Here is a 23,089-nt window from a genome sequence, read left to right as displayed (position 1 = left end):
CAAGTATAAACATGAATAAATCCATTGTATGATTAGGGTGCTGTGATTCTGTGTGTCCCCCTGGTGGTTCATCACTGAATAGCAGTCAGAGGATCACAAGCTGCAAAGTCAGTCGCAACATCTCAACTGCTACTGTGAGAGAGAATATACTGTTCACATAAATTCTGTAACTGATTAAGGCAATCATGTCAATCATTCAAAACAGAATTTCCATTTTTATGATCAAATAAATGTTGTAGAAGTACCATATGGTCAAGTAACCATAAGAACATTTGTTTTCCAGCAGAGTTACCAAATTTGACACTTGGCTAGGTTTTCCTATTCCAGTGAGAACATCTACCTTAGCCAAGGGTGCCAGACTTTAGATGCTGAGGTCTTCTGCCAGGACCGTCAGTGTGTTAAGAGATTGGCCATTGCCTGCCCATCAGGTGTTCCGTCTCTGTGCTGTGGAGCGTGGCTTCCAGACAGTGAAATGAGTGTTCAGAGGTTCTGTCTTCCACACCCTGTCTGCTGCTTCGGCTCTTGTCCTGCCCCACCACACAAACACCATATTGCAGCATCTGATCTTGGAGAATCACATTTGCTCATGTCGGAATGAGTCCTAGCACTGTGTTTACTACCTGATTTCAAGTTATCTCACTTTCAAGTCTGCCTCTCTTTCTTTGCATGTGTGTGTGTGTGTGTGTGTGTGTGTAAAAGAGGGTCTGTGGTGCACAGAGGCCATCCACTGACTCCAAACTGATAGAGCAACAGCTGCTTTAAATGCCCTGTCTGAGACAGGCCAAAGTGTTAAAAGTTGTTCTTCTTTTTTAACATGCAGTATGTATATTGATTTTGTATGCCATGGTTGTCTCTGGGAATATCTCATTTTGTGAGATATGTTTTACATATGTATGTACATACATATGTTTTACATAACCATAGTCCACTATCTTTGTGAGCGAAGTTAATTTAATGTTCAGACTTCAGCAGGTAAAACTGAATTATGTAAATGTCAGTCAGTTTTCTGTTGTTGGTCCAATATCGCCCCAAATTAGATATTTATACATTTATTTTTCAAAGTTTTTTTTGTGCAGGTAGCCTGGCTGACACCAGACTGAATACAGTTGTTTACTCAGTTCCAAAGAAGATACAGCTTGTCTGTGTCGTTTACTGATGCCATCAGCGCAGACATTGTTTGTTTTCAGCAGCGCTGCTAACTGTGCTCCTCCCTCATCATATTAAGCCTGTCCCATGCTTATATGAGATTGGAATAGGCTCCTGGGGTTTCTGTGATTTTGGAAATTGCTGTGAATTGGAGGATTGCATGGGTGTCACTAGACCCCTTTTACTGGGGCATGTACCCCTAGAACTGCTGTGCCCCAGTAAATAAGTTCAGGTTTTTAACTAGCTCGTGTTGCCTCTTTGGCAGCAGATTACTATTATCATTAGACTGGGGGGTATTCCAAGTACATGGTTTAGTGACAAACAAGTTGAGTAAGTGGTAAACCTCCTAATAGAAGAGCTGTATGGCTTCATTCTCCTAACAAAACAATGCCATAGGGCTCTTGTTGTAGGAGGTTTACCACTTACTCTGAGTTAACCCAGGTTTATCACTAAACCACATACTTGGAATACCCCCGGACTGTGCCCAAGTAAATAAATCATGGGTTTTAACTAGCTCCTGTTGCCTGTTAACTAGTTCCTTTTTGGCAGCAGATTATTATTATCATTAGACTAGACTGTGCCCTAGTAGAGTTTTGGGTCTAATGACACCCTGGGGGATGGTCAGACGGATCTAAACTCAAATTTGTCTGGGTTCACTAAAGTTAGTTCTCTACAAGACAAAAGAAATTGAAACAAACAGCCAGTTTTTAAAAATATGTGCATCAGATTATTGTTTATTTGTTGCTGACACTTCACAGCAGTATAAACATAGAAAAAATAAAGCAGCTAATATGAGCCATGAAAGATGAGGCACTATTAGACTCTTACAGAGTCATGTGCGTTAATTTGTATAGCATAGCAATCGCATTGCATTACTTACACAATGCCATTCAAAGAGGTTATGGTTATATCCGGGGGAAGCATTGGTCAGCCATATCATTTTATTGTAAAAGGAAAACCTTCAAAATAATAATAATTTACATACACTATCACTATGTCCACATGTTATGTTCCTGTTAAAGTGGTTTTACTATCTAGTTAATTCTATCACATTTTCAATACATTACACAATGATAGGCTGTTTCCACTTATCTAAACTGGTCACCAGCCGGTCTGCCAAAGAGGATGTGAACTATGAAAAGCACCATTGATTATAACCTATAAAAAAGGACTTTCCCCTCCTGTTCCCTAACCTCAGCTGCCTAAACCATTTCCCTCATAGACCACAGACCTTCAGATGGTCTCTCTGGTCGGCGCAGTAGGTTGAGTAGTACCTGCTTCCTAGCAACATGCAGAAAAATGACTAATTTTAGAGAAGCAATGAATCAATCATGGCGGTTTCCTTTGAACAGACGCAAAGTGCCAGCACTGTTATGTTGGTGGGGTGGTTCAGGAGGATGGTGCTATCTTCTTCTTGAGGATCCTTCGGCGAGTGGGCCCCGGGGCCGGGTTGGCCACAGCTGGGTCGGCCTGAGGGGCATTGGCCCGAGCGGCACCGCCCAATGCCCTCTCAGCCTTCAGCTCATCAATGAAGGTCTCAATGGGTCCAAACTTCTCGGTCAGATCGCCGAGATGTGCCTTCAAGGCGTTGAACTCTTTGTACAGGTCATCCAAAGCCTCAGACAGTGGCTGAATTCTGAGGGATAGCATGAAACAAGAACAGACAAACTCAGTAGAGAGAAAGAAAGAGAGAAAAATAGTCAGAAAGGAGCACTTGGTGGAGAGAGAGAGAGGGAGAACAGTTGTGTTATACATTTGCAGGCCTGACCAGAGGTATTTTGGTTGCTGCTGGTCTGGTGCTCTGAGGCCTACAAGATGACCACCTTCCAAACCATAAGAAGCAAGAACTTTACCCAATATGCCATGCAAAACTCACTCAGCTGCTGTTTTTCATTTTTCTGTAATTAGAGCCTCGAGTATAATTCTATGTGTGTGTGTGTGTGTGTGTGTGTGTGTGTGTGTGTGTGTGTGTGTGTGTGTGTGTGTGTGTGTGTGTGTATATATATATATATATATATATATACATATATTTGCAAATACTACCTGGCATAGTCAGGCAGCAGAGACTGGTGATCATTCAGCAGAAGACTCTTCATCTCCTTCAGGATATCAAATCTCCAGTTGTCAAGAATCTCAGTGAGGTTGGCCACACCCCGCATATTCACCTTCTCTGCTGCAAACCCAAAGAGGCTGTCTTAATTTCATCTATACAACAAAGGTTTCTCAAATTACCCTTTTTCACATACTTGATGCAGAGGCAAAATCTGTGTTTTTTCTCATGCTTCTAACAGCATTGACAAAATGTCATTCTGTGTTAGCAAATCGATTCAGTTCCACACTTATAATCGATACAAATCTTCTTAGAAAAATAGAGCACCATCTATCTGAATACCAAAAAAAAAAACCTGACAGCATCTTCTTCAATGTTCAATATGGTAACTCAATATAAATAATGTAGAATTCTCACAGCCGTCACGGAAGTTCCATTCATTGTTGCTTGTTGATGTGCTTGTGCTGGTGCTGGTGCGTCTTCTCTGTCCCATGACTGACACCATGACCACAGCCAATAATAACACACTCACTCTGAGGCTCATGGTGGCCAATTTTGTTACCTATTGAATCATAATAACCAGGTAAGACAAAATTGACGACGGCATTTATGTTCTGTAAGTGGTATGCAGTAGCTATAAAGCGTTTTACTTGCGGCAGTGTCTGTCAACATGAAAAGAATAGTTCATACAAATTAAAGGAAAGTCCTGCTCTCAGGCAATCTGATGCAATTTGTATATTGCATTTATTTTATTCTATTTAAAGTGTATTTGACATAATAAACATGAAATGTAAATATGCCAGAATTAGCCAAAATGGCTATTTTACATCTGTTGTCCATGGATCGGTGTTAAAAGGTCAGATACACCTAAAAGAAAATACACATCATGGGAAAATTCATGTCAGATTCCAGTGGTACATGACATGCCCTTGCAGTGTGCAAAGTAGATCTGAACCGTAATGCAAGCTCATATCAGTAGTTACACTGACGTAATGATATGTGAAAAAAAAAACAAAGGAGTTTATAGCCATACTGTGTTTTTTGTAATTTACGGGGAATAGTACTGACACAGCATTCTCTTCTATCTTTTTTTACACAATACTGCAGTAGCTTTGGAGAGCTACACAGACTTGGTGCTTGTTTTGCATGAATTGCACTCTGAAAATCAGATAATGCGGAAAAAAATGATGGGATGAGAAAACATACTGAAGCACCTTTTATTTAATTTGCTAAAGTGACATTTCAAGTGCAAGTTACATTACAAAACAAAACACAAAACAAAAGAAAACACTTTGATGTTTTAGATAAACATCAAAGTGCATTTATTTCTCACTGATTCACTCTACAAAGCTCTGGAAGTTTAAGTGCAACCTTTTAAATCAAGCCAAGCCAACTGACAATGAAAGTCCCTTACCGCCAATGGAGTATCCAAGAATTTGATGAACTGTCTACTGTGCAGAGCACACCAAATATACAACTCTCTCTCTTTCTCTCTCTTTCAATTCGCCTTTTCTCCACCTCCTCGCTCTCTCCTGATGATGCACAAGGAGCACAGAATTTCTTGTTGGAGCAAGCCAATGTGGTTTGGATTATAGAGCTCTTCCCCTCAGGTCCAATGTGTTCTTAGAGCCGGATTTTCTGCTCTTATTACATTTCACCCATACCCTGAAGTAAAATGCACCATGGACTCCAACTAAAAAATATAAAAATGAAAAGAAAAAAAATCCAGAGAAAAAATCTAGAAAAATATTTGTTAACAGCATAACAAAGTAGCCTATGCTATGCCACTTTTATAGATAAATATGGGCTTGGCTTTCTTTTTGTTTCAAATTGTTTTCATTTTTCATTGTGCAAATGAAAAATGACCCATAACCTACTGTAGACCTAGGCCAATAGTAAAACACCCCTTGGTCAGAGCAGTGCACCACTGCATCTTTCTACGTTCCTGTCTGGCAGGTCACATACAGTCTAGGCCTATGCAGGTGTTAAAGTGGGAAGTGGGGGGACGACGCAGTTCCGCCACCTCAGATAAATTAATAATAAATATTCTTTCATTCCAAAGACTAAGCGCGATGATATTGCTAAAATAAATAAATGGTGAGTTAATGTCCAAAATTACTATAGTATTCCTATAAGATTCCTATATAGGCCTACTTTTTCCTAAGGGGAAATTCAGCAGGGAACCAAGTGCATTTAGAGTTTGACCAACATGACATTAGCAATTGAAAAAAAAAAACAACAACAAAAAAACAGCAGATATTTGTAGCCTACAAAGTTGCATGGATGTAGGCTACTAAAGCATTGTTATTTGTTCCAGGTGGGGAGAAACTGCTTTCATGATGTGCACAAGTGATGATGGAGTTGAACAGTTTTGAGAAGTTCCATTCTGATCTGAGAAATGCGCCAAAGCAACTGAGAAAAACAATAAGCCAGGCCATTGCTAGGGCAGGGAAAATATTTCAGTTTGTAAAACTGTATTTTTTACATGGTTTATGTCACGATGAGAAACTATTTTTAGTTTAGTCAGGCTAACTAGTTCGAGAGCTGTCATTGGTCACAAGAAAATTTCATTGGAAAATGAAAACGTCCATCACTTTTCAACATCCGTGTCCGGTCGGTCGGGTTGCTAAGGTTACCTATAGGCATAGCAGACAACTCACACACCTAACAGTGCTAGGGAGACACTGCTTTCTTTCTTCTTTTTGTCTATTTGGAAAGGTAAATATTTTGTAAACGTGGGATTGTTTCCTGAATAAAATCATGACACTCACAACGATAAAAGACGGAGAGTACACTGCTACAGTCTACAAAATGGTGAGTAGATGCTAACTTTAGGCAGCTAACGTTGACACTAGTGAAATAACGTTAACTTTGTTTAGCTAACGCTGTATAGATAGCTAGCTAGAAGCTATGTTAGCATCATGTTAGTTAACGGGATCAATCATTTGCTGTGGTGTGTGTTCTGGTTTTAACAGCCTGCTTACAGAAGCCGTCTAAAGCTGTAAATGTACCGTTTATTAATCAAGATACTAACTTGTACGCAGCATCAGTTGTGAGCTCTTGTTCTTGCAGTTAACTAACGATGCAAGCTTGTTACGATAACGTTAACATTAACGTTGCAATGGGTGGACCAGTAAGAGAGTTAACGTAACGGTAGATTAACGTGGTTGATTAGCTAGCTGCTAACGTTAAACATTGACGTAACAAACATCTTTTCACTTCTGAAGATCAAAGATGGGCGTTATGGAGATGCCATCCATATCCTAAGCAACGAACTGCAAAAACAGATGAAGGTAAGTTTGAATGAAGCAAGAATAGTTCTAAGTTAATGTAACCTGCTCTTGTGTCATTTAAAAATATCTTGGTTGACCTTGGTGTTAACATTATTAACGTAACTTCAGTAAAAATGATGGCGTGCGAGTGCAAAAAAATATTTAGGCGCACTGGTGCGAATGACTTCTAACCATGTCAATGTTTGTCTACAAAATACACCGCAACATCGAGAAACATTACTGGTGCAAACCATAGAATCACGTCTTGAATGCAGCATAAAAACTACACCTCCCATCAACGTTAGCAGTTGCGCGTTGTGACTCGCTAGTAGTCGCTTCTATCAAATCCAAGAGCGCGCAGAAAAAGCGGAAAGTTAGACTAGCCAGCCAAGATGCAAAGATTGAAGAAATTAGTTCTTCTATCCACCGAAGTCATCGGATATAGGATTAACAGGATGAGATTCTGAGAATGCAGTGAGAGAAGGAAAGGTAACCTAACATGCCTTTTAGCCCAGTTGACGTATTGGCTGCAATATGCAAAATATGATCACTGATTCTTGAGATAAGGGACAAAACATGTCCCCCATCAAAAATGTTGCAATTTCCTTTAAAAAAACAATAAATTATTTCATTTAAAAAGGCTTTAAAAGTTGGATATGAAAGAATTGTGTATGTTTAGACTTTTAGTTTTGGCTATATTTATATTATTTCATAGTAATTTGATAAAATACCGGCACTGTACTATGAAAGCCCATGCAAATGAACTCGTCCTCCGCAGAGGTTACAGTATCAAACTGCAAAAATAAAGTGTTTTAAAATGCCCAAAATGCACAAATATGATTATGAGGTTAATTGGATGGCTTAATAAAATATCACAAAATACTTAACGTGAACATTGCATTATTTTATACATTAAAGTAGAAAGTAGGAGGGACAGTTAGACAGTAAACAGCAGTTAGAAAAGGAGAGACAGAGATGGAAGGACAGGGTCCAAAACAAAAAAGTAAAACAAGTAGGAGAATTAGGACCCAGAGAAAAAAGGCACCGCAATAAGTATTGGAGGAAAGCAAAGAAAAGGTCCAGAGCTATGCAGAATAGATGGCTAAATGAAATAGACACCCCACCAGAATGTCCTCTGGACCAGGCTGTTGAGGAGCCTACTTCAACCCAGCGTGCCCTTGCAGCTGAGAGAGAGAGGAGAAAAAACAGGAAAAGACACGCAAGGGGGATAAAAGCATTGAAATAAAAGGTTAAGAAATTAACAAAAGAGCAACACAAACTAAGAAAGCAGGAATGGTGGAAAAAGAAGGCTCAAATAGAAAAGTCATGTCAAACTAAAAGATAAAATGATTGTAGATTCTCCATGAACAGAAACAGAGAGGATGATAACGGGAAGCCAACATCGGAACCCCAACATTAGGAGATATCTTCTTTTCCACAAGAGCTGAGAAGGAATTATACAACTCATGTGGCACAGAAACGAGCCGTTGAAAAATCAGGTCACAGACAACTGGCATTACACTGCAAAAACTGCTTATCTAATAAAATCTAACCAAGATTATTAATCTTATATCAAGATAAAAAACTAGTTTGTATTGTTTTCAGTATAAAGAGACTTACCGGCGCTTTCTCATGAAATCATTTTACTTAATTTAAGAAAAGTTTGACTTATTTTAAGACATCTCATCATGAAAACAAGCAGATTTGCCAGTGCATTGAGCAAATTTGTCCTAAAAACAAGCCAATTTGTCTGCCAGTGCATTAAGTAAATTTGTCTTGATAAGACTTCTTAAAATAAGTCAAAGTCTTCTTAAATTAAGTCAAAATGACCTTTCAAGAGTTATGTCTTTTCATACTAGAAACAATACCAAATAGATTTTTTGATGTTATTATAAGATTAGATTTCATTTTTTGCAGTGTATCAGGCTAGGTTCTAAAGAAGTATCGGCTTCTCCATAGGCTTCGCCAGTTTGGTGTTAGCTACAGACAACTATCATGCTCTTGCAGTGCTATTGAATTGCCAATGCTTTCCCCCAGCTACTCTTTGTATAAGAGACTGCTCAGAGGAGCAGCAGACTGATGCAAGGGCCAGGAAGAGCCGTCCATGTTGATAGAGGAGATGGAAGACGAGTTGGGAGAAGCAGGGGATTCGGTCGATGAAATAAGATTTGGTGGATGAAATGGAAGAGGAGCCATTGAAAGATCCTGGGGGTACTACTGTTGATATAATTATCAACAGTATTGAGACAGGGGATTGGCTGGCAGTGGTGTATGATGATCACTGGTGGTTAGGAAAGTCCATTGATGTAGATATAGAACACCAAGATGTGAAAGTTGAATTTTTGCATCGTCGTGGTCCTACTGCCAATTTTCACCCTAAATATGGGAGGAGGGTAGCCTAGAAATCTAGACGTACCCTAGCAGCAGCAAATGTAATTTGCAGCCAGGGTAGTCTAGCAACTCTCTGTTGGCTTGTGAGCTGGAAAAATCAAACTTTGATCAGGCCAATCATATTGTGTGTAGAGTCGGTGGGCGGGCTTAACATAATGATGACAGAGTTGCGACGGTTCCACGTGAATTCCCTGCTACTTGAAAACAAAAAAGATGGATGCTGTTGCTGGAAAACAGCGGTCTTTGAATCACGACTGGAGTTAAGCTTTTTTTTTTAAGTTGACAAAAGTTTTATCAACTAGCCAACTAGCTCCACTGGTGGGAAAGCGCATGGGACTCATGAGATGTAGGCAGTGTTGGGAAGGATACTTTCAAAAAGTATTCTGTTACAGAATACAGAATACATGCCCAAAAATGTATTTTGTAACGCATTCAATCTGAGTAACGTATTCTGAATACTTGGATTACTTCTGCATTGATTTGCAATGCAACCATCAAATCCTGCTTACTAAACAGGCCTATTCTGGTGTGTTGTTCTGTTCCAAATGGCTAAACCCTGCTGAAAAAAACAGCTAGAAACCAGCTTATGCTGGTAGCTGGTTTTAGCTGGTCTTTGCTGGTTTTCTTCCAGCTCTTGCTGGTCTTTGCTGGTGTAGCTGGTTGGGCCACCAGCTGGATATGCTGGTGTGACCATCTGAGGAAGCTGGTCATGCTGGTCATGCTGGTGTGACCAGCCTGTCTTGTGGGATAAAGCTGGTGCAAGATGGTCATGCTGGTGACCAGCCCGTCAAGCTGGTCATGCTGGTTTGCTAGAATGACCAACATAAGCTGGCATGGCCAGTTAAACCAGCACTATAGACCAGCAACACCAGCTAAAATGACCAGCTTGAGGTGGCACGACAAGCAAAACCAGCTGAATTACCATCATAAGCTGGGAAAACCAGCTGAAGGTATGTTTTCGCAAGAGTTTTGCTGGTCTAGTAGGTCAACCATCATAGGGTGGTCAAACAAGCTGGTCAACCAGCAAACCCACTTTAGCAGGGAAGTGTTAGGCCCATATAGGAGAATGTAAAGTCAACAAAGCTACCAGATACAACTATAAAACAGCAAGGTGACCAGTAAAACTACAGCAGGCAACTAGGCTAGGAGGAGGGATGTCTGTTTCTGTCCAGTGAAAGATTTTGAAACTGACCGGGACAGCTTGTTCCCGCAGGTTAGACAAACTATTATATATAAATATCTAATACTTGGCTCTACACCGAAGGCAGTAATGACAGATAAAACACTATATGTACTTACTTGCTGAGAGAAATTGGAGCAAATCATAGAACTTAGTTGCCTGAGAGGTCCTGTAGAAACTCTTTGTTTGAAGTTTGATACTCTTTCCCTTGATACTGCCATGTCAAAACTAGTAAAATATCTTTAATCAGTTTGATTCTCGATTAGTTTGTCAACACCGTCAATTGTGTGTCAACACCGTCAGTTGTGTGTCAACACCGTAAGATGGAGGTTTTTCATTTTTATAAAAAAAATGTATATTTATTTTGTTCAATTGAGTGTGTTTATACATTAAAACACCAACTTATCTACATGCATCAGTGTCTTGTGTGCACAAAACCACTAATTGTGTATATATTAAAAATAAAAAAATAGTAAACTAAATTAAGGTAATTTAAAATGGCTTATTTCAAAGCAATGTAAAATTATATTAAAAGTGTATATAATGCAATTTATCACTAAACCTTGCTAAGGCACACCATTTCTACACACTTAAAGACTTTAGAGTGTTGTTGAATTGATCAAACACACAAAAAAAAACATATTTTCATGTGTCTGACGGAGTTGACAAATGACAAGTTACTAAGTCAGTAAATGTCAATTTTTATAAAAAGTGGTTAATAAAAAACCTGTTCCTTTTCAGGCATGATAGATGAGATCTATGTTTATGATGATATCCAATTCAAATTAATGTAGTATTGATTTTTTGTTTGTCACTTTTCAAAAGTACTTTTGTCCCTTATCTCAAGAATCAGTGATATATAAAATCTCTCAAATATGTATTACTGTTACTCTTTTATTGGCTTTTCAGTCAAGAGCTGCGCTGTCGCTGCTGGGTTACTGCTACTACCACATTCAGGACTTCACCAATGCTGCAGAGTGCTATGAACAGCTCACTCAGCTACATCCGGATGTGGAGGAGTACAAACTCTACTATGCCCAGTCACTCTATGGGGCATGTGCCTTTTCTGATGCCATGAAAGCTACGTTTCTCCTGGACAATCCAACCAGTCATACCAAAGTATGTTGCCAACCTAACTAGTAATGGTGGTGTAATTTAATTAAATTAATGAAACTGTAGTGCAATGTCACAAGCAATAGTATGCATTTGTATTGTAGTATCTCTATAACCCCACAAACAATAGTATTTTACTGTCCAGTTTCTCAATTTGACTGTGGGCGTTATTCAAGAGAAGAGTGAAATAATGATTGTTCTACTTGTTCAGTCAAAACAATTGTGGTTACTAGTATTACCGAAATCCATATTTCTTTTTAGATGATCAAGCTTCAAGCTGCCATCAAATACGGAGAAGAAGAGTATGCTGGAGCCAAGGTATGCCACATGTGTCATAATGGTGTGATGTTGGTCTGCCATATATTTTGTCTAGATGTGTAACTTTTAGGTTGCAGTTTGGTTGCGTGCCGTGGTGTGGTCAAAATTACGTAGGTTTCTGAGAATATGACACAAGCCATTGTCCATGATTCTGTGTGGACTGTTGTGGAGAAGAAAACCCCAACTTTGTTTTTGGCTGTTTAGACCTTGGTGGAGCAGCTGCCTCAGGATGATCCTGATTATGACGTGGATCTTGGCTGCTTGCTTTTCAAAGAGGGAGAATATGAAGAGGCTTGCAAGAAGTTCATGTCCTCTATGCAAGTGCTAGGCTACCAGCCAGGTGAGCACCATGCCTGAGTTCATTCCAAAATTCAACAGTATATGTGCACAACTATGCAACATTTTTTACTTATGTATTTAAAGCAGTGCAATGCTTGTTTCAGTTTAAAAAAAAATGTGACCCATGCAACATGTTGCATAAAAACTATTTGGCTTAAAGAATTGTACACTGGGAAAAAGACTGGGTGAGGAAATTATCCTCCGTCCATACCTTTCACATGAAAGTGTGGGTTCAGTGTGCCTTTCCACACCAAAACCACAGACTGTGTTTACAAAGAGTGCAGAGGAAGACAGAAGCACCCACACCCTTTCAGAGCTGTGCTTAGACGCAGCTGGTGCCAAGGCAAGCATTTTGCCTGGCCGCAGGGTAGTAATTCCGACCGGAGTTTGTATGGTTTCGGATGTAGACCAGAAACCCCTGTGTTCTCAGACCTTTGCACAGAAATAATATACTCTAGAAATACAGCTGAGCCTGAGTTTGATCCTTTGTTTGGTTTGTGTGTGTGTGTGTGTGTGTGTGTGTGTGTGTGTGTGTGTGTGTGTGTGTGTGTGTGTGTGTGTGTGTGTGTGTGTGTGTGTGTGTGTGTGTGTGTGTTTCAGATCTGTCATACAACATCGCCCTTTGCCACTATAGCTTAAAGCAATACGCATCAGCTCTCAAATACATTGGTGAGATCATAGAACGTGGAATACGAGAACATCCAGGTATGTGTCAACAATCTTTAAGGTATTTAAGATTTGTATGCAACACTTTTTCCACCTGAGCACGTCTGTGCAATAAAATTAACTTATGCAAAGTGTGGCCTTTTGTCCTTTCTTTTACTTCAATCTTAGCATACCTCATGTAAATATGTTGAGATATGTTTTTTCTTTGACTGTCAATAAAGATTAAAGAAGGAATAGGTCTTTATTGTCATTGTCACAGGTACAATGGAAATTTAAAGTGCTCTCCAGTCAGTGCATCATTCATTGAATCAATAAAAATATAATTTAGGTGCTAGTACACGCCCAGTCATTGCATAAAAAAACACTATGAACACAGTCATTGCATAAAAACAGTATGAACATACATCTACAGACATGCATACTTTCTGTCATTGCATTGATCCATTTTACATCAGATTCCATATTGCACAGTATTTTTTTGCAGCATTGAGGATGGTTATTGCAGTTGGATAAAAACTGTGTTTGAGTCTATTTGTCCTTGCGTTAATTGATCTGCCTGAAGGCAACAATTCAAACAATAAAGTATTGTCAGGGATTGCTTTGTCTGTCTTTTAGAAAATGAAAAATGTGCACATACTGTTGTGCAGAGTACAAACATATTATACATTTGTTTCTCAGTGTTATCTTGAAGTTTCCTCTCAAATAAAGGTTAATTTTTTTACTTTAAAAGGTTATTTTTTTAAAATGTATTTATTTTTAAAGGTTATTTTTTTTTAACTTAATTTTGTTCTTCTCTGTCAGAGCTGAGTGTTGGCATGACAACCGAGGGCATAGAGGTGAGAAGTGTGGGCAATACTCTAGTCCTCCATGAGACTGCCCTGATTGAAGCCTTCAACCTCAAGGCAGCCATTGAGTACCAGCTCAAGAATTGTAAGCATGAGAAATGCTTTCCACTTTCCCTCACTTTTTGATGCTCATTTTCACCAAATAATGTGGATATATTTCTGTTGAAGTGATAATGCTGTTGATTTCCTGGACACCATTTTACACTAATGGGGACATGAATGCATAGGTGGAATAGACTGGCGTATACATACTGTGACACACATGCTATCTGTATCACACAGTTGATTCAGCACAAGAGGCCTTGACAGACATGCCTCCAAGATCAGAAGAGGTAACTTTTCACACATTCTGTCATTCAGCTGGGTCCCATGATTGTGTTTCTAATCTCTGTCCTTCTGCTCCATAGTTTTCCTTTTTGACGGGCACTATCCTGTGCCTAGATCTGACTTTGTGTTCTCTACCAATGACTCAGGGTGTCAGTGGTGTGGCGAGATAAGCCAGCGGCGCCTATCTGGGTGTCATCTTCGTGTCGGCTAATTAATTCCTGGGTTAGGTCACAATTTGTTCACTGCAGGAGCTAGCTAGCATCAATGGCTTGTCATCAGGCTGACTTTAACAGGCAGCATGCATTGACATTTGAAGGGGGGCAACAGTCCTTCAGAGTTGAGGATTAGGAGGAGATGAGATTTCGCCTCGTATGCCGTCCTCCAAGTTAGCTCAGTTCACGGAGACACCTAATATTTAGCTCTGACTATTTCTCTTACCTATAAGAAAAAGAAAATTATTTAGTCAGTGTGACTACATGAAAAGCATGTAGTTTTTTTTGTTGTTTTTTTTGGTAATTCATTCAAGAATGATAACAGTTGTGGGATGTAGCCTTGGCGTGCCCACACCCTGTGCTGGCCTGTTGCATTGATACACATTCCCTGCCTGTTACTATGTTCAGTTTTCATCTGTAAAATGGCCTCGGGTGTGTGCCTTTCCTGTGAAAGGAGCATACTTTGGCATGCCCCTGGGCTCGGGTGGTGCAGCGCAGGGATTTTTCCAACCCCTCGGTGTTTGCACTGCCGAGGCTTGCCTGACAAAAAGAGCCTCCCACCTGTCTGCCTGCTGGAATGACCGTGGACTGCAGGAACATGTCCTTGCTCTAATTATTGCTGGCACTCGCAACAATATAATGAGCAGAAACAGAGCTCTAACACCTAATAGCAAACACACACACATGTACACACACACACAGGCACTTGTCTTTTTTTGCCTAACATAAGGTCTCATTAAACACAAGGAAAGAAACGTACCCCCTCCTCAGAATAACCAAAAAAGACAGCTGTGTTTTGGAAGTGAAGGGAAGAGTTTGAGACGGTTAGGTGGATAAGTATGGTAATGAAGGGGCCAGTGGTGGGGTTTCTCAGAATCTTTTCTTTTTGTGTGAATGATAGCTGCATTGACACATTTGGTATTCAGCACAGATTCAAAAAAGTATACTCAGGCTCTGTTCCCACTTTCCCAACTGATTTGTGTCACGATTCAGAGGCAGAGGAGAGCACAACTCAGGCTGAATTTTTAAAAGTGAGCTACTGCCCCCTGCTGTTGCATTCATGACTATAAACTGATTCAGGAGAGCTCTTAAGGTACTGAAGGGTACCACTACCCTTGTTAGCAAGTTTGAATTTGATCTGCAGGTCCGTCTGGAAACAATCCCATTGATGCCCGCTTCCGAATTTCCCGCTTTATGACTTCCAGGGCATAACCAGCAGTGAAATTAAACTTAAACTGGCACATTAAACTCTTACCAAATCATAAAATGGAGGCTTTATATGCTGTTGTTCAATCAATTTCGAAGAAAATACACTATCCTGGGTTTTCGGTGATTCGAAAACGGACGTTAATGGGATCCTTTCCAGACTGACCTGCAGAGCAAAATCAAATTTGCTGACAGGATTGTTTGGGTTCACCCAGGCTATGGTAGCACTACTTTCTCAGAAATTTGGTTTAGTAATGAATGATTCATATTGCTAGAAGTAATGATGTCACTATAAATTTAAGTGAAATTATTGTTAGAATGAAAGTTGAGATTGTCTTGATACAGATAATATTCATTAATAAAATAAAAACTGTGGACGTGTGTGTCATCCAGTGCCTGTAGCGATATTAAATCACGCATTGTTTGCTTTGGGAGATGTTTTTGATTTGGGGGATCAGGCGTTGCCTAATCTATTTTTAATGACTAGGAGCTGGATCCAGTAACCCTCCACAACCAGGCCCTGATGAACATGGACACAAAGCCCACAGAGGGCTTTGAGAAGCTGGCCTTCCTCCTGCAGCAGAACCCTTTCCCTCCAGTCACGTTTGGCAATCTGCTGCTCCTCTACTGTAAATACGAGGTGAGCCACGAAGCACGACCCTAGCCCGCTGTCTCCATTGTGATGTCACGGAATATTCCATCAGTTTTCCCATTGGTGTCTTTGCCATTTGGAACATTCCAAAGAATGGGTGAAAGCTTGCCAGAACCAGAGCCAGAGCGGCTATTAAATATAGATGTTAATTCACCCTTGTAGCCAATTTTGGAGGCCTTCCATCTAAATTTTGCATGACAAGCTTTTTGCCCCCACCCCCCCCTGTAAGAAGTGCCCATGCTGTGTGTTATTGCAGTTTAAATTGGGCCCATGCTTTACAGGACCCCTGCAGTGATGCAATGAAAAAGTACTATGTTGGACCTCTTTGTTTTGGAAAGTAATGCACAGTTCATTAAAACAGCTCTCTCTCTCTATTTTCTGCTCTGTTTTGCTGCCAGTACTTTGACTTGGCTGCAGATGTTCTGGCCGAAAACGCCCATCTTACGTACAAGTTTCTGAGTCCGGTATGGAATCACACACACACACACACACACATGCACACTTTTCATCGTGTTATTTGTGGTTCTGAATCATATATGAGCCCATTTTTCCTCGTATGCCAGAATGAGGGGTATTTCATCTTCTATTGTTTCCCTCCTGGGCGCTGTGAATGTGAATAAAGCATTTAGTTCTGCCCTAAAAAATGGCTCAATCAGTTGATATCAATTGATTACCCTGTCTGAGTTTCGAAGCACTTGGCTGAATTAACAATTGGACTGCGCCTGCAGCATGTCTTCCTTAGGTAATCACATCTCAAACATTTGGCAGACAATGGCTTGGACATGGGACAGAATCACTGCGGTTTTTGTTTCCCAGGAACCTCTCAGTTGTCAGTTGTCAGGTCACTGTTGTCTATTCATGGAACCTGTGACAAATGAAGGGCACTTTTGAATGTTGTTTTTGTTTTATTTTTCCCTCTTCCGCAGTATCTCTATGAGTTTCTAGATGCCATGCTGACATGCCAGACTGCGCCAGAGGAGGTAATGACATCAACAAGTTCTTCTTAGTTGTTGTTTGAAGAGTGAAATATCATAAATGTGAAGTGATAAAGTTCCGTAAAATTCTCTTTTTTCAGAGACAACAAGGAATGTTTGTCAAGTCTATGTTGAGTATATTGAGGCCCAGAGTGCCAGCAATCTAGATCATTGTTGTAGAGCCACAGCGTATTCTATGTTATAGCTATAGACACATACTACGGCTGAAAGTTTTGTTTGAAAGGTGAGCTCTCAGTGGGTACAAACCGTTTATTTCTACATGCCTCTGTTCCTGAGAAATCCCAAGCTAAACAGTGGCTAGTTTTCATCAAAATCCCTGTTTTTTTTTCTAGAAATAGAGATATAGCATCTATCATGACATATGAAGTGTTGCCTGTAAAGTTTTCGGGAAGTGACCTAGTGAGACTTGGTGAGACTGCCACTTAGTGATAAACCCACGAAAATAAATGGCCTGGTTTTGACCTGACGTGCATGCATCACTAATTCGACCCAAAGCGGCAACCATCAAAAGCAGAGTTATGATAAAATGTCCAGATGTGTGTTTTCATGAGTTTTCGATCGTCATCTAATTAATTTCCATTCATCATAGAGTTCCCAAAATTGCACATAAGGTGTGTTAGAGTGTCTATTTTCGTAATAAAAAAAAAAAGCTAAAAACGCGATAATGCGTTTTTTGCCACTCAAAGTGTTAATATCTAACATTAACTTTTGTCATATATGGTTCTTTGTTATCATTGTCTGTTGCAGGCTTTCCGGAAATTAGATGAAATTGCTGGGAAATTAACTGACCAGTTAAGGAAGGCAGCCAAACAGGTAAAACTGGACCTTTCTCACTCTAGTTTAAGGAATACTGTGTAGCTTTTGTCCACTAGAGTGTGATGTACTGTATTGCAAAATAGGTTCCTGTAAATATTTTGATACGGTGTGTATGGTGTTTGTATCAGTACTCCTACAGTTTGCAGCAAGTCAAGTGTCAAAGAAAGCAAGAAAATGTCAATGAAATATAGGAATAGGAATTTATCATTAACGCTAGTTTTTCTGCTTGTTAGATGTAAGGCACGCAGATTTAAAGATATTACATCTGGTAAGGGGTGGCGGGTTAGCCTTTCATTAGCCTTCAAAGACAGCAGTCTGATTTGATGCTACCATGTGAATTTAGAGTTGCCCGTTTGATGGGAGGTCATGAGGAGGAGGCCTGCCTAGTTGGTTAAAGTAACACAGTGTAGGAATTCCCCTTGTCATCAATGTTCAATGTACCGGGTACCTATTTAGTGCTAAGGGGATACCCAATTTGTACCTATTTAGTGCTAAGGGGATACCCAATTTGTACCCATTTAGTGCTAAGGGGATACCCAATTTGTACCTATTTAGTGCTAAGGGGATACCCAATTTGTACCCATTTAGTGCTAAGGGGATACCCAATTTGTACCCATTTAGTGCTAAGGGGATACCCAATTTGTTTAAAGCAACACCAAAGAGTATTTTGTACCTTAAAATAATGTTTCCAAAATCGTTTCAGTGGTTCATCAACCCATTACAGGGTGAACAGCACTTCTGCATTCGCTTCGCGACCCTCTATCGACTATAACCGCACTATGCAAGTTTGCTAGTTTGGGTAGCGGATCTGTAGTTCGATGGAATGAGACATAAGAAACTACAAATTTGTCTTGCATCTGATGTCGCAACACACCATACTTTCATAAAATCCTGCAACATACTCGGTGCTGGATAAACAAATAGCGTGCGTGCGACAGAGGGAAAGCGCTTCGTTGTTGCTTTAAAACCGATGAAACGGGTCATGCTCCTACTTGCTACAACATTACAGAGTGTGGTACAAGTGTTTTTAGAGTGTGCATCGGAAATGTCAGAGATTTCATTTTCCATATTGTAAGTCAGTGTGGCATCAGAATGAATTTGAAGCCATTATTGTAAGAACTTAATTGTGTTGCTTCAGTGTGAAACTGTGGTTGCCCCCAGGTCCAGGATGCACGTCACACGCGGGATGACGAGGGGCTGAAGAAGGCCCTGCACGAATATGATGAGGTGCTGGAGAAGTGAGTACCATTCTCAGTGACATAGCGACAGGTCCTTAGCGATATGTCTCTATATTATGGTCATCATGTTTAAGAAGTTTTCTTCATATTTTGGAGACAAAGATCACTTCAGCGACACATGCTGAAATGATCTTCATATTCCAAAAAAGTTTTGGTAAATTAATATGGTCTATGTTTAGTTGAGTCTAAACTTGCTTATGATCCTAGATTTTGAAATCTGGGCATTGGCAGTCTTGGTGGGCTGTTGTAGAAACTATGTAAACTGTACCACCCTCTTCTCCAGGTACATCCCAGTGCTCATGACTCAGGCGAAGATCTACTGGAATAGGGAGAACTACAGCATGGTGGAGAAGATCTTCCGTAAGTCGGTGGAGTTCTGCAACGAGCACGACACATGGAAGCTGAACGTGGCTCATGTGCTCTTCATGCAGGAGAACAAGTACAAGGAGGCCATTGGATTCTATGAACCCATCGTCAAGAAGCACTATGACAATGTGAGAGCCCATTTTACTATTAAGTCTACGCCAGAGTGTCTCTTTGAAAAACAGAATATGATGCATCATGATTTCAGTGGTCTAACATATCCCTTGTGAATGTAAATGCATATTAATCTGTTAAAGGTGCTAATAGCCTGGTTTAAGAGGTAAGAGGTTGTTACTGATAGCATATAGAAATAAACAGTATTTTCATTGACCACCAGGAGATATAGCTTAGACAATGGCTTTTTGGTGCCAAATCACTGTGTAACTCAATATAACTCAAGTTTGGCAACATCATACCCAATTAATTTTATTTCAGTGTATATATCACTACATAATGAATTCATTAAGCTGTGCTTGGTGGTTTATTACAGTATGAATGTTCTTTTGCCCCCTCCCCCATGCTAGTTGGAACAGTGTAACATTCAGGAGTGTCCCTGCAAAAGAAAGCCCTCGGTAACGAGTCTCGTGCTTGCTGGTTGCAGCGTGTTTGTGTCTGAAAGCATGGGAATTTTTACGTGTGGTGTTTTGTTTGCTTGAATGCTTTTTGTAAATGATCATTTTATGTATTTTTCGATTATTTGGTGTGAGATCCTCCTTAACGCCTATATCTTTATTGTCCTTCTGCTCTGATGTTCATTTCTACCTCCCCTTCTTTGGCAGATTCTCAATGTCAGCGCGGTAGTCTTGGCTAACCTCTGTGTGTCGTACATCATGACCAGTCAGAATGAGGAGGTGAATAGTTCCTCCTTTCTCTGTGTGTGTGTGTGTGTGTGTGTGTGTGAGTGAGTGAATGAGAGACCTTGAAAGTCGAACATTAAAAGTCACTGCTACTGCATGAAGTTTGTTGCATGGTTATCTTTGAAGGCCGAAGAACTGATGAGAAAGATCGAGAAGGAGGAGGAGCAGATATCTTACGACGACCCGGACAAGAAAGTGTTCCATCTGTGCATCGTAAACCTTGTGATTGGGTGAGTGCGGCCTCCCCACTGCAGAGGACTTTTGGGTTCTTTGGAAACTGTTAGAGACAGCTGTTTCAGTTGCATTGTGTCCAGCGCAGCAGTGTGGCCAGTGCATGAGGCTGTGACCTGTGAAAGGAAGGGTGAAGTCCAAACCATTTTTTTAATCACTTCATACACACAAGGCCTTGATATCTGAAGATATTTACCTTTTTTATGTCTTCTAAAAAATATAGTGCTTCAGATATATTAATAGTGTAATAATGTATATAATGTTATCATGTACATATGTATCAGTATAACTAGATTACTATAGCAATCAGTATGTGGTAAGAGGGTGAAAATGTCATGTGATGATGTTTATGTTTGCAGAACATTATACTGTGCCAAAGGGAATTATGATTTTGGCATTTCACGCGTCATCAAGAGCCTGGAGCCCTACAACAAAAAGGTTTGTGCACAGTCTGGTGTTTGCACAATCCTCCCCAACTCATCCGTAGATTAGGCTGGTGCCATCGACTTTAGTAACAAGCCCACTGGACCGTTCAGACTCAGTGAATCACCAACCATCTCTGAACCTCTTTTAAAGCACCGCAAAGCTTATTTTTCTGATTCCAACCCAGGAACCAGCTCTGTATCCCTGCATACAACAGCTGAGCAAACACCCTCCAGAAGGCCATTTCCATTCCTATAGTCTCCTGAGCATTGTACCTTCTGCCAAGACAAACACGCACGCTGGGTTCACACACTCTGGTGGGAAGAACTGATGTAACACATGTTGTTTCAGAATGAGCTACAGGAAACCTCATGTAGAACCTGTGGTATCTTTGAGTGCTTAATGGCAACTTGTTGGGAAATCAGCTTATTAACTAATTAGCTTATTAACTCTACCCGAGTTAGATAAGAGCATACATACTCTTCTCTTCTCTGCATGCAATAATCCAGTCTGACACTGTTGGCCTAACTTAGTATAATTCACTGTAAGTAGGTTGTTCCAGTTAGCCTATAGCTTCCTTTTAGTTATAGGCAGAAAAGAGAAGGGTGTATGTATCTATTTATCTAACTCTAGGGTAGATGGCAAATAAGGTCATTTGGCAACAAGTTGGCATGCTCCTTTAAGCAGAAATGGAAATGACAAACAAGATTGAGATTAGTCTTGTGAAATCATTTGCTGCCAGTCCTCTAGAGCCGAGCCCAGCTGGATAGCATCAGCCTGGCGGGGATGATTATTATTCTTATTCCAGAGGGGTTTCACACACTTGTAAACAGTCTAACACATCACTGCCCTGTTCTTTGTTGGTTTGCACAGCTCGGAACCGACACGTGGTTCTATGCCAAGAGGTGCTTCCTGTCGCTGTTGGAGAATATGGCCAAGCACATGATCATGCTCCGGGACACCGTGGTGCAGGACTGCATTCAGTTCCTGGAGCACTGTGAACGTACGTGTCTGATGTGGTTTTCTAAACACTTTATTTAAAAAACGTTCTTTGAAACAGAGGAGATGTTCACCTTGAAGAACACTTTAAAAAGATGTATTTGAAAATATTGGTTAATATTATTAGAGAGTTTGATAAAAGAGGCTAAGCATTGGTTTTATAGCACATAACCTGTTTATCACAGGTTTCTGAGGTTAAAGGTTGTATCAGGGATGGCGAGGTAACGTTACTTCTGTTGACGTTCAAACAAAACAGAGAGCTAGCTCGCTACTCCCTCCCCCTCCCTCCTGTGCAATTGAAACTCTCCTGAACGTGCATCTCGTCGGTTATTGGTTGGAACACTTCAGTGTTTCCCATACATTGACTTATTTGTGGCGGCCCACCACAATATCAACATTGACCACCACACAATGAGTTTCCTGGTTGTACTAAATTGTGCTTAAATCTGGTTAGAATCATAACCACACTGCACTCATTTGTTAAAAACTGTTGCATTCAAGTTAATTCTGCAAACCTACCACCACAAATACAGATCAATTCTGTGGAAAACACTGCACTTTATTTTGCCTTTTGAGTGGTTGGCAACACATGTTGGTAGCAAATGTTTTTGTGTGCAGATCTCAGAGCCTACAGTAGGCTGCCTACAGAGACGCGTTTTTTTGACGGCCTGCTTATGGGGTGGGCAGCTAGCGGATCGTTAGGAAAGATTAGATGAATGTGATCATTTATGTGTGGACCTTTTTTGGGCCTGCAATCGCTGATACAACCTTTAAGTCTTGAATGGTCACTTCTGCACATTCATCCCTATGTTTAAACGTATGCATTAAATGCATGTGATACCAGAGTTTTATCCAACTCCATGTTCAAACCACATATACAGTAGAGCCAACACAAGATGGATCTTAGTGAGAAGCGCTGAGCATCATAACTTTGAGATGAGCCAGATGGTACCGTCTCTGGATGCTGTTTGTAATAACCTCTTTGGTGGAGACGGCTACCTCTGTGCCACTCGTCCCAGTCTCCCATTTCAAGGGGAGCAGAGTCGTGCGGGGGGTTTAGGGCTTAACTACAAGGTGATAATTAAATTTCGGAGCTGCCATTCTCAGCGGGGCTAATTAATTTTCCCTTCCCTCTGCAGTCCATGGGAAGGACGTGGAAGCCATGATCGAGCAGCCCCTGGAGGAAGACCGCGTGCACGTCGGCAAGAACACCGTCACCTACGAGTCCCGGCTGCTCAAGGCCCTCTTCTATGAAGTCATCGGCTGGAACCAATAAATCCGCCTGTTAATCTTTTTTTTTTTTTTTTTTTTTTAAGGCTTCCTTGTGAAGCTTGTTAGGGTAGTAATTTACTCTGATTGTGACTGTCAGTGTGGTCTAAGTCAATGTTTTTTTTTTTTTTTTAAGTCTCTCATGCCAGACAGGCAGGTCTGTCATTTCTAAATTGGCGAC

At 40.5% G+C, this 23,089-nt stretch overlaps 2 protein-coding genes across 4 annotated transcripts; one reads left to right on the top strand and one right to left on the bottom strand.

The window, feature by feature from the left end:
• Positions 1-1,867: 1,867 nt before the first annotated feature.
• si:ch211-76l23.4 lies at positions 1,868-6,743 on the bottom strand. 2 transcript variants are annotated; one of them, XM_048246347.1, is made up of 5 exons: positions 6,720-6,743; positions 4,611-4,728; positions 3,614-3,758; positions 3,190-3,319; positions 1,868-2,782 (listed from the first exon to the last, which is right to left on the bottom strand). In XM_048246347.1, the coding sequence occupies exons 3-5, from the start codon at positions 3,738-3,740 to the stop codon at positions 2,536-2,538; spliced, it is 504 nt and encodes a 167-aa protein (XP_048102304.1). In that variant the 5' UTR covers positions 3,741-3,758; positions 4,611-4,728; positions 6,720-6,743; the 3' UTR covers positions 1,868-2,535. The 2 variants fall into 2 exon arrangements, with proteins under 2 accessions (XP_048102304.1, XP_048102303.1); XM_048246346.1 differs by lacking the exon at positions 6,720-6,743 and having other exon boundaries at positions 4,611-4,801.
• flr (fleer) lies at positions 5,813-22,928 on the top strand. Of its 2 annotated transcripts, XM_048246341.1 has the most exons (20): positions 5,813-6,010; positions 6,424-6,489; positions 10,949-11,158; positions 11,414-11,470; positions 11,675-11,810; positions 12,410-12,514; positions 13,277-13,405; positions 13,603-13,652; positions 15,553-15,705; positions 16,116-16,181; positions 16,644-16,697; positions 17,460-17,525; positions 18,690-18,766; positions 19,050-19,260; positions 19,654-19,701; positions 19,909-19,980; positions 20,113-20,216; positions 20,577-20,655; positions 21,514-21,643; positions 22,779-22,928. In XM_048246341.1, the coding sequence occupies exons 1-20, from the start codon at positions 5,957-5,959 to the stop codon at positions 22,913-22,915; spliced, it is 2,004 nt and encodes a 667-aa protein (XP_048102298.1). In that variant the 5' UTR covers positions 5,813-5,956; the 3' UTR covers positions 22,916-22,928. The 2 variants fall into 2 exon arrangements, with proteins under 2 accessions (XP_048102298.1, XP_048102299.1); XM_048246342.1 differs by lacking the exon at positions 19,654-19,701.
• The last annotated feature ends 161 nt before the right edge of the window (positions 22,929-23,089 follow it).

The sequence above is a fragment of the Alosa alosa genome, chromosome 6, assembly GCF_017589495.1.
Source record: "Alosa alosa isolate M-15738 ecotype Scorff River chromosome 6, AALO_Geno_1.1, whole genome shotgun sequence".
Lineage (NCBI taxonomy): Eukaryota > Metazoa > Chordata > Actinopteri > Clupeiformes > Clupeidae > Alosa > Alosa alosa.
This window is presented reverse-complemented; position numbering and strand designations above follow the sequence as displayed.

Coding starts and splice junctions, on each gene's coding strand:
- si:ch211-76l23.4 (XM_048246347.1), bottom strand. CDS start 3,740: ATGAGCCTCAGAGTGAGTGTGTTATTATTGGCTGTGGTCATGGTGTCA. Junction 3,320..3,613: donor ATGGAACTTCCGTGACGGCT/GTGAGAATTCTA, acceptor TTGGGTTTGCAG/CAGAGAAGGTGAATATGCGG. Junction 2,783..3,189: donor CTGCTGCCTGACTATGCCAG/GTAGTATTTGCA, acceptor GCTATCCCTCAG/AATTCAGCCACTGTCTGAGG.
- flr (XM_048246341.1), top strand. CDS start 5,957: ATGACACTCACAACGATAAAAGACGGAGAGTACACTGCTACAGTCTAC. Junction 18,767..19,049: donor TATGATGAGGTGCTGGAGAA/GTGAGTACCATT, acceptor CCTCTTCTCCAG/GTACATCCCAGTGCTCATGA. Junction 19,981..20,112: donor TGACCAGTCAGAATGAGGAG/GTGAATAGTTCC, acceptor TTATCTTTGAAG/GCCGAAGAACTGATGAGAAA.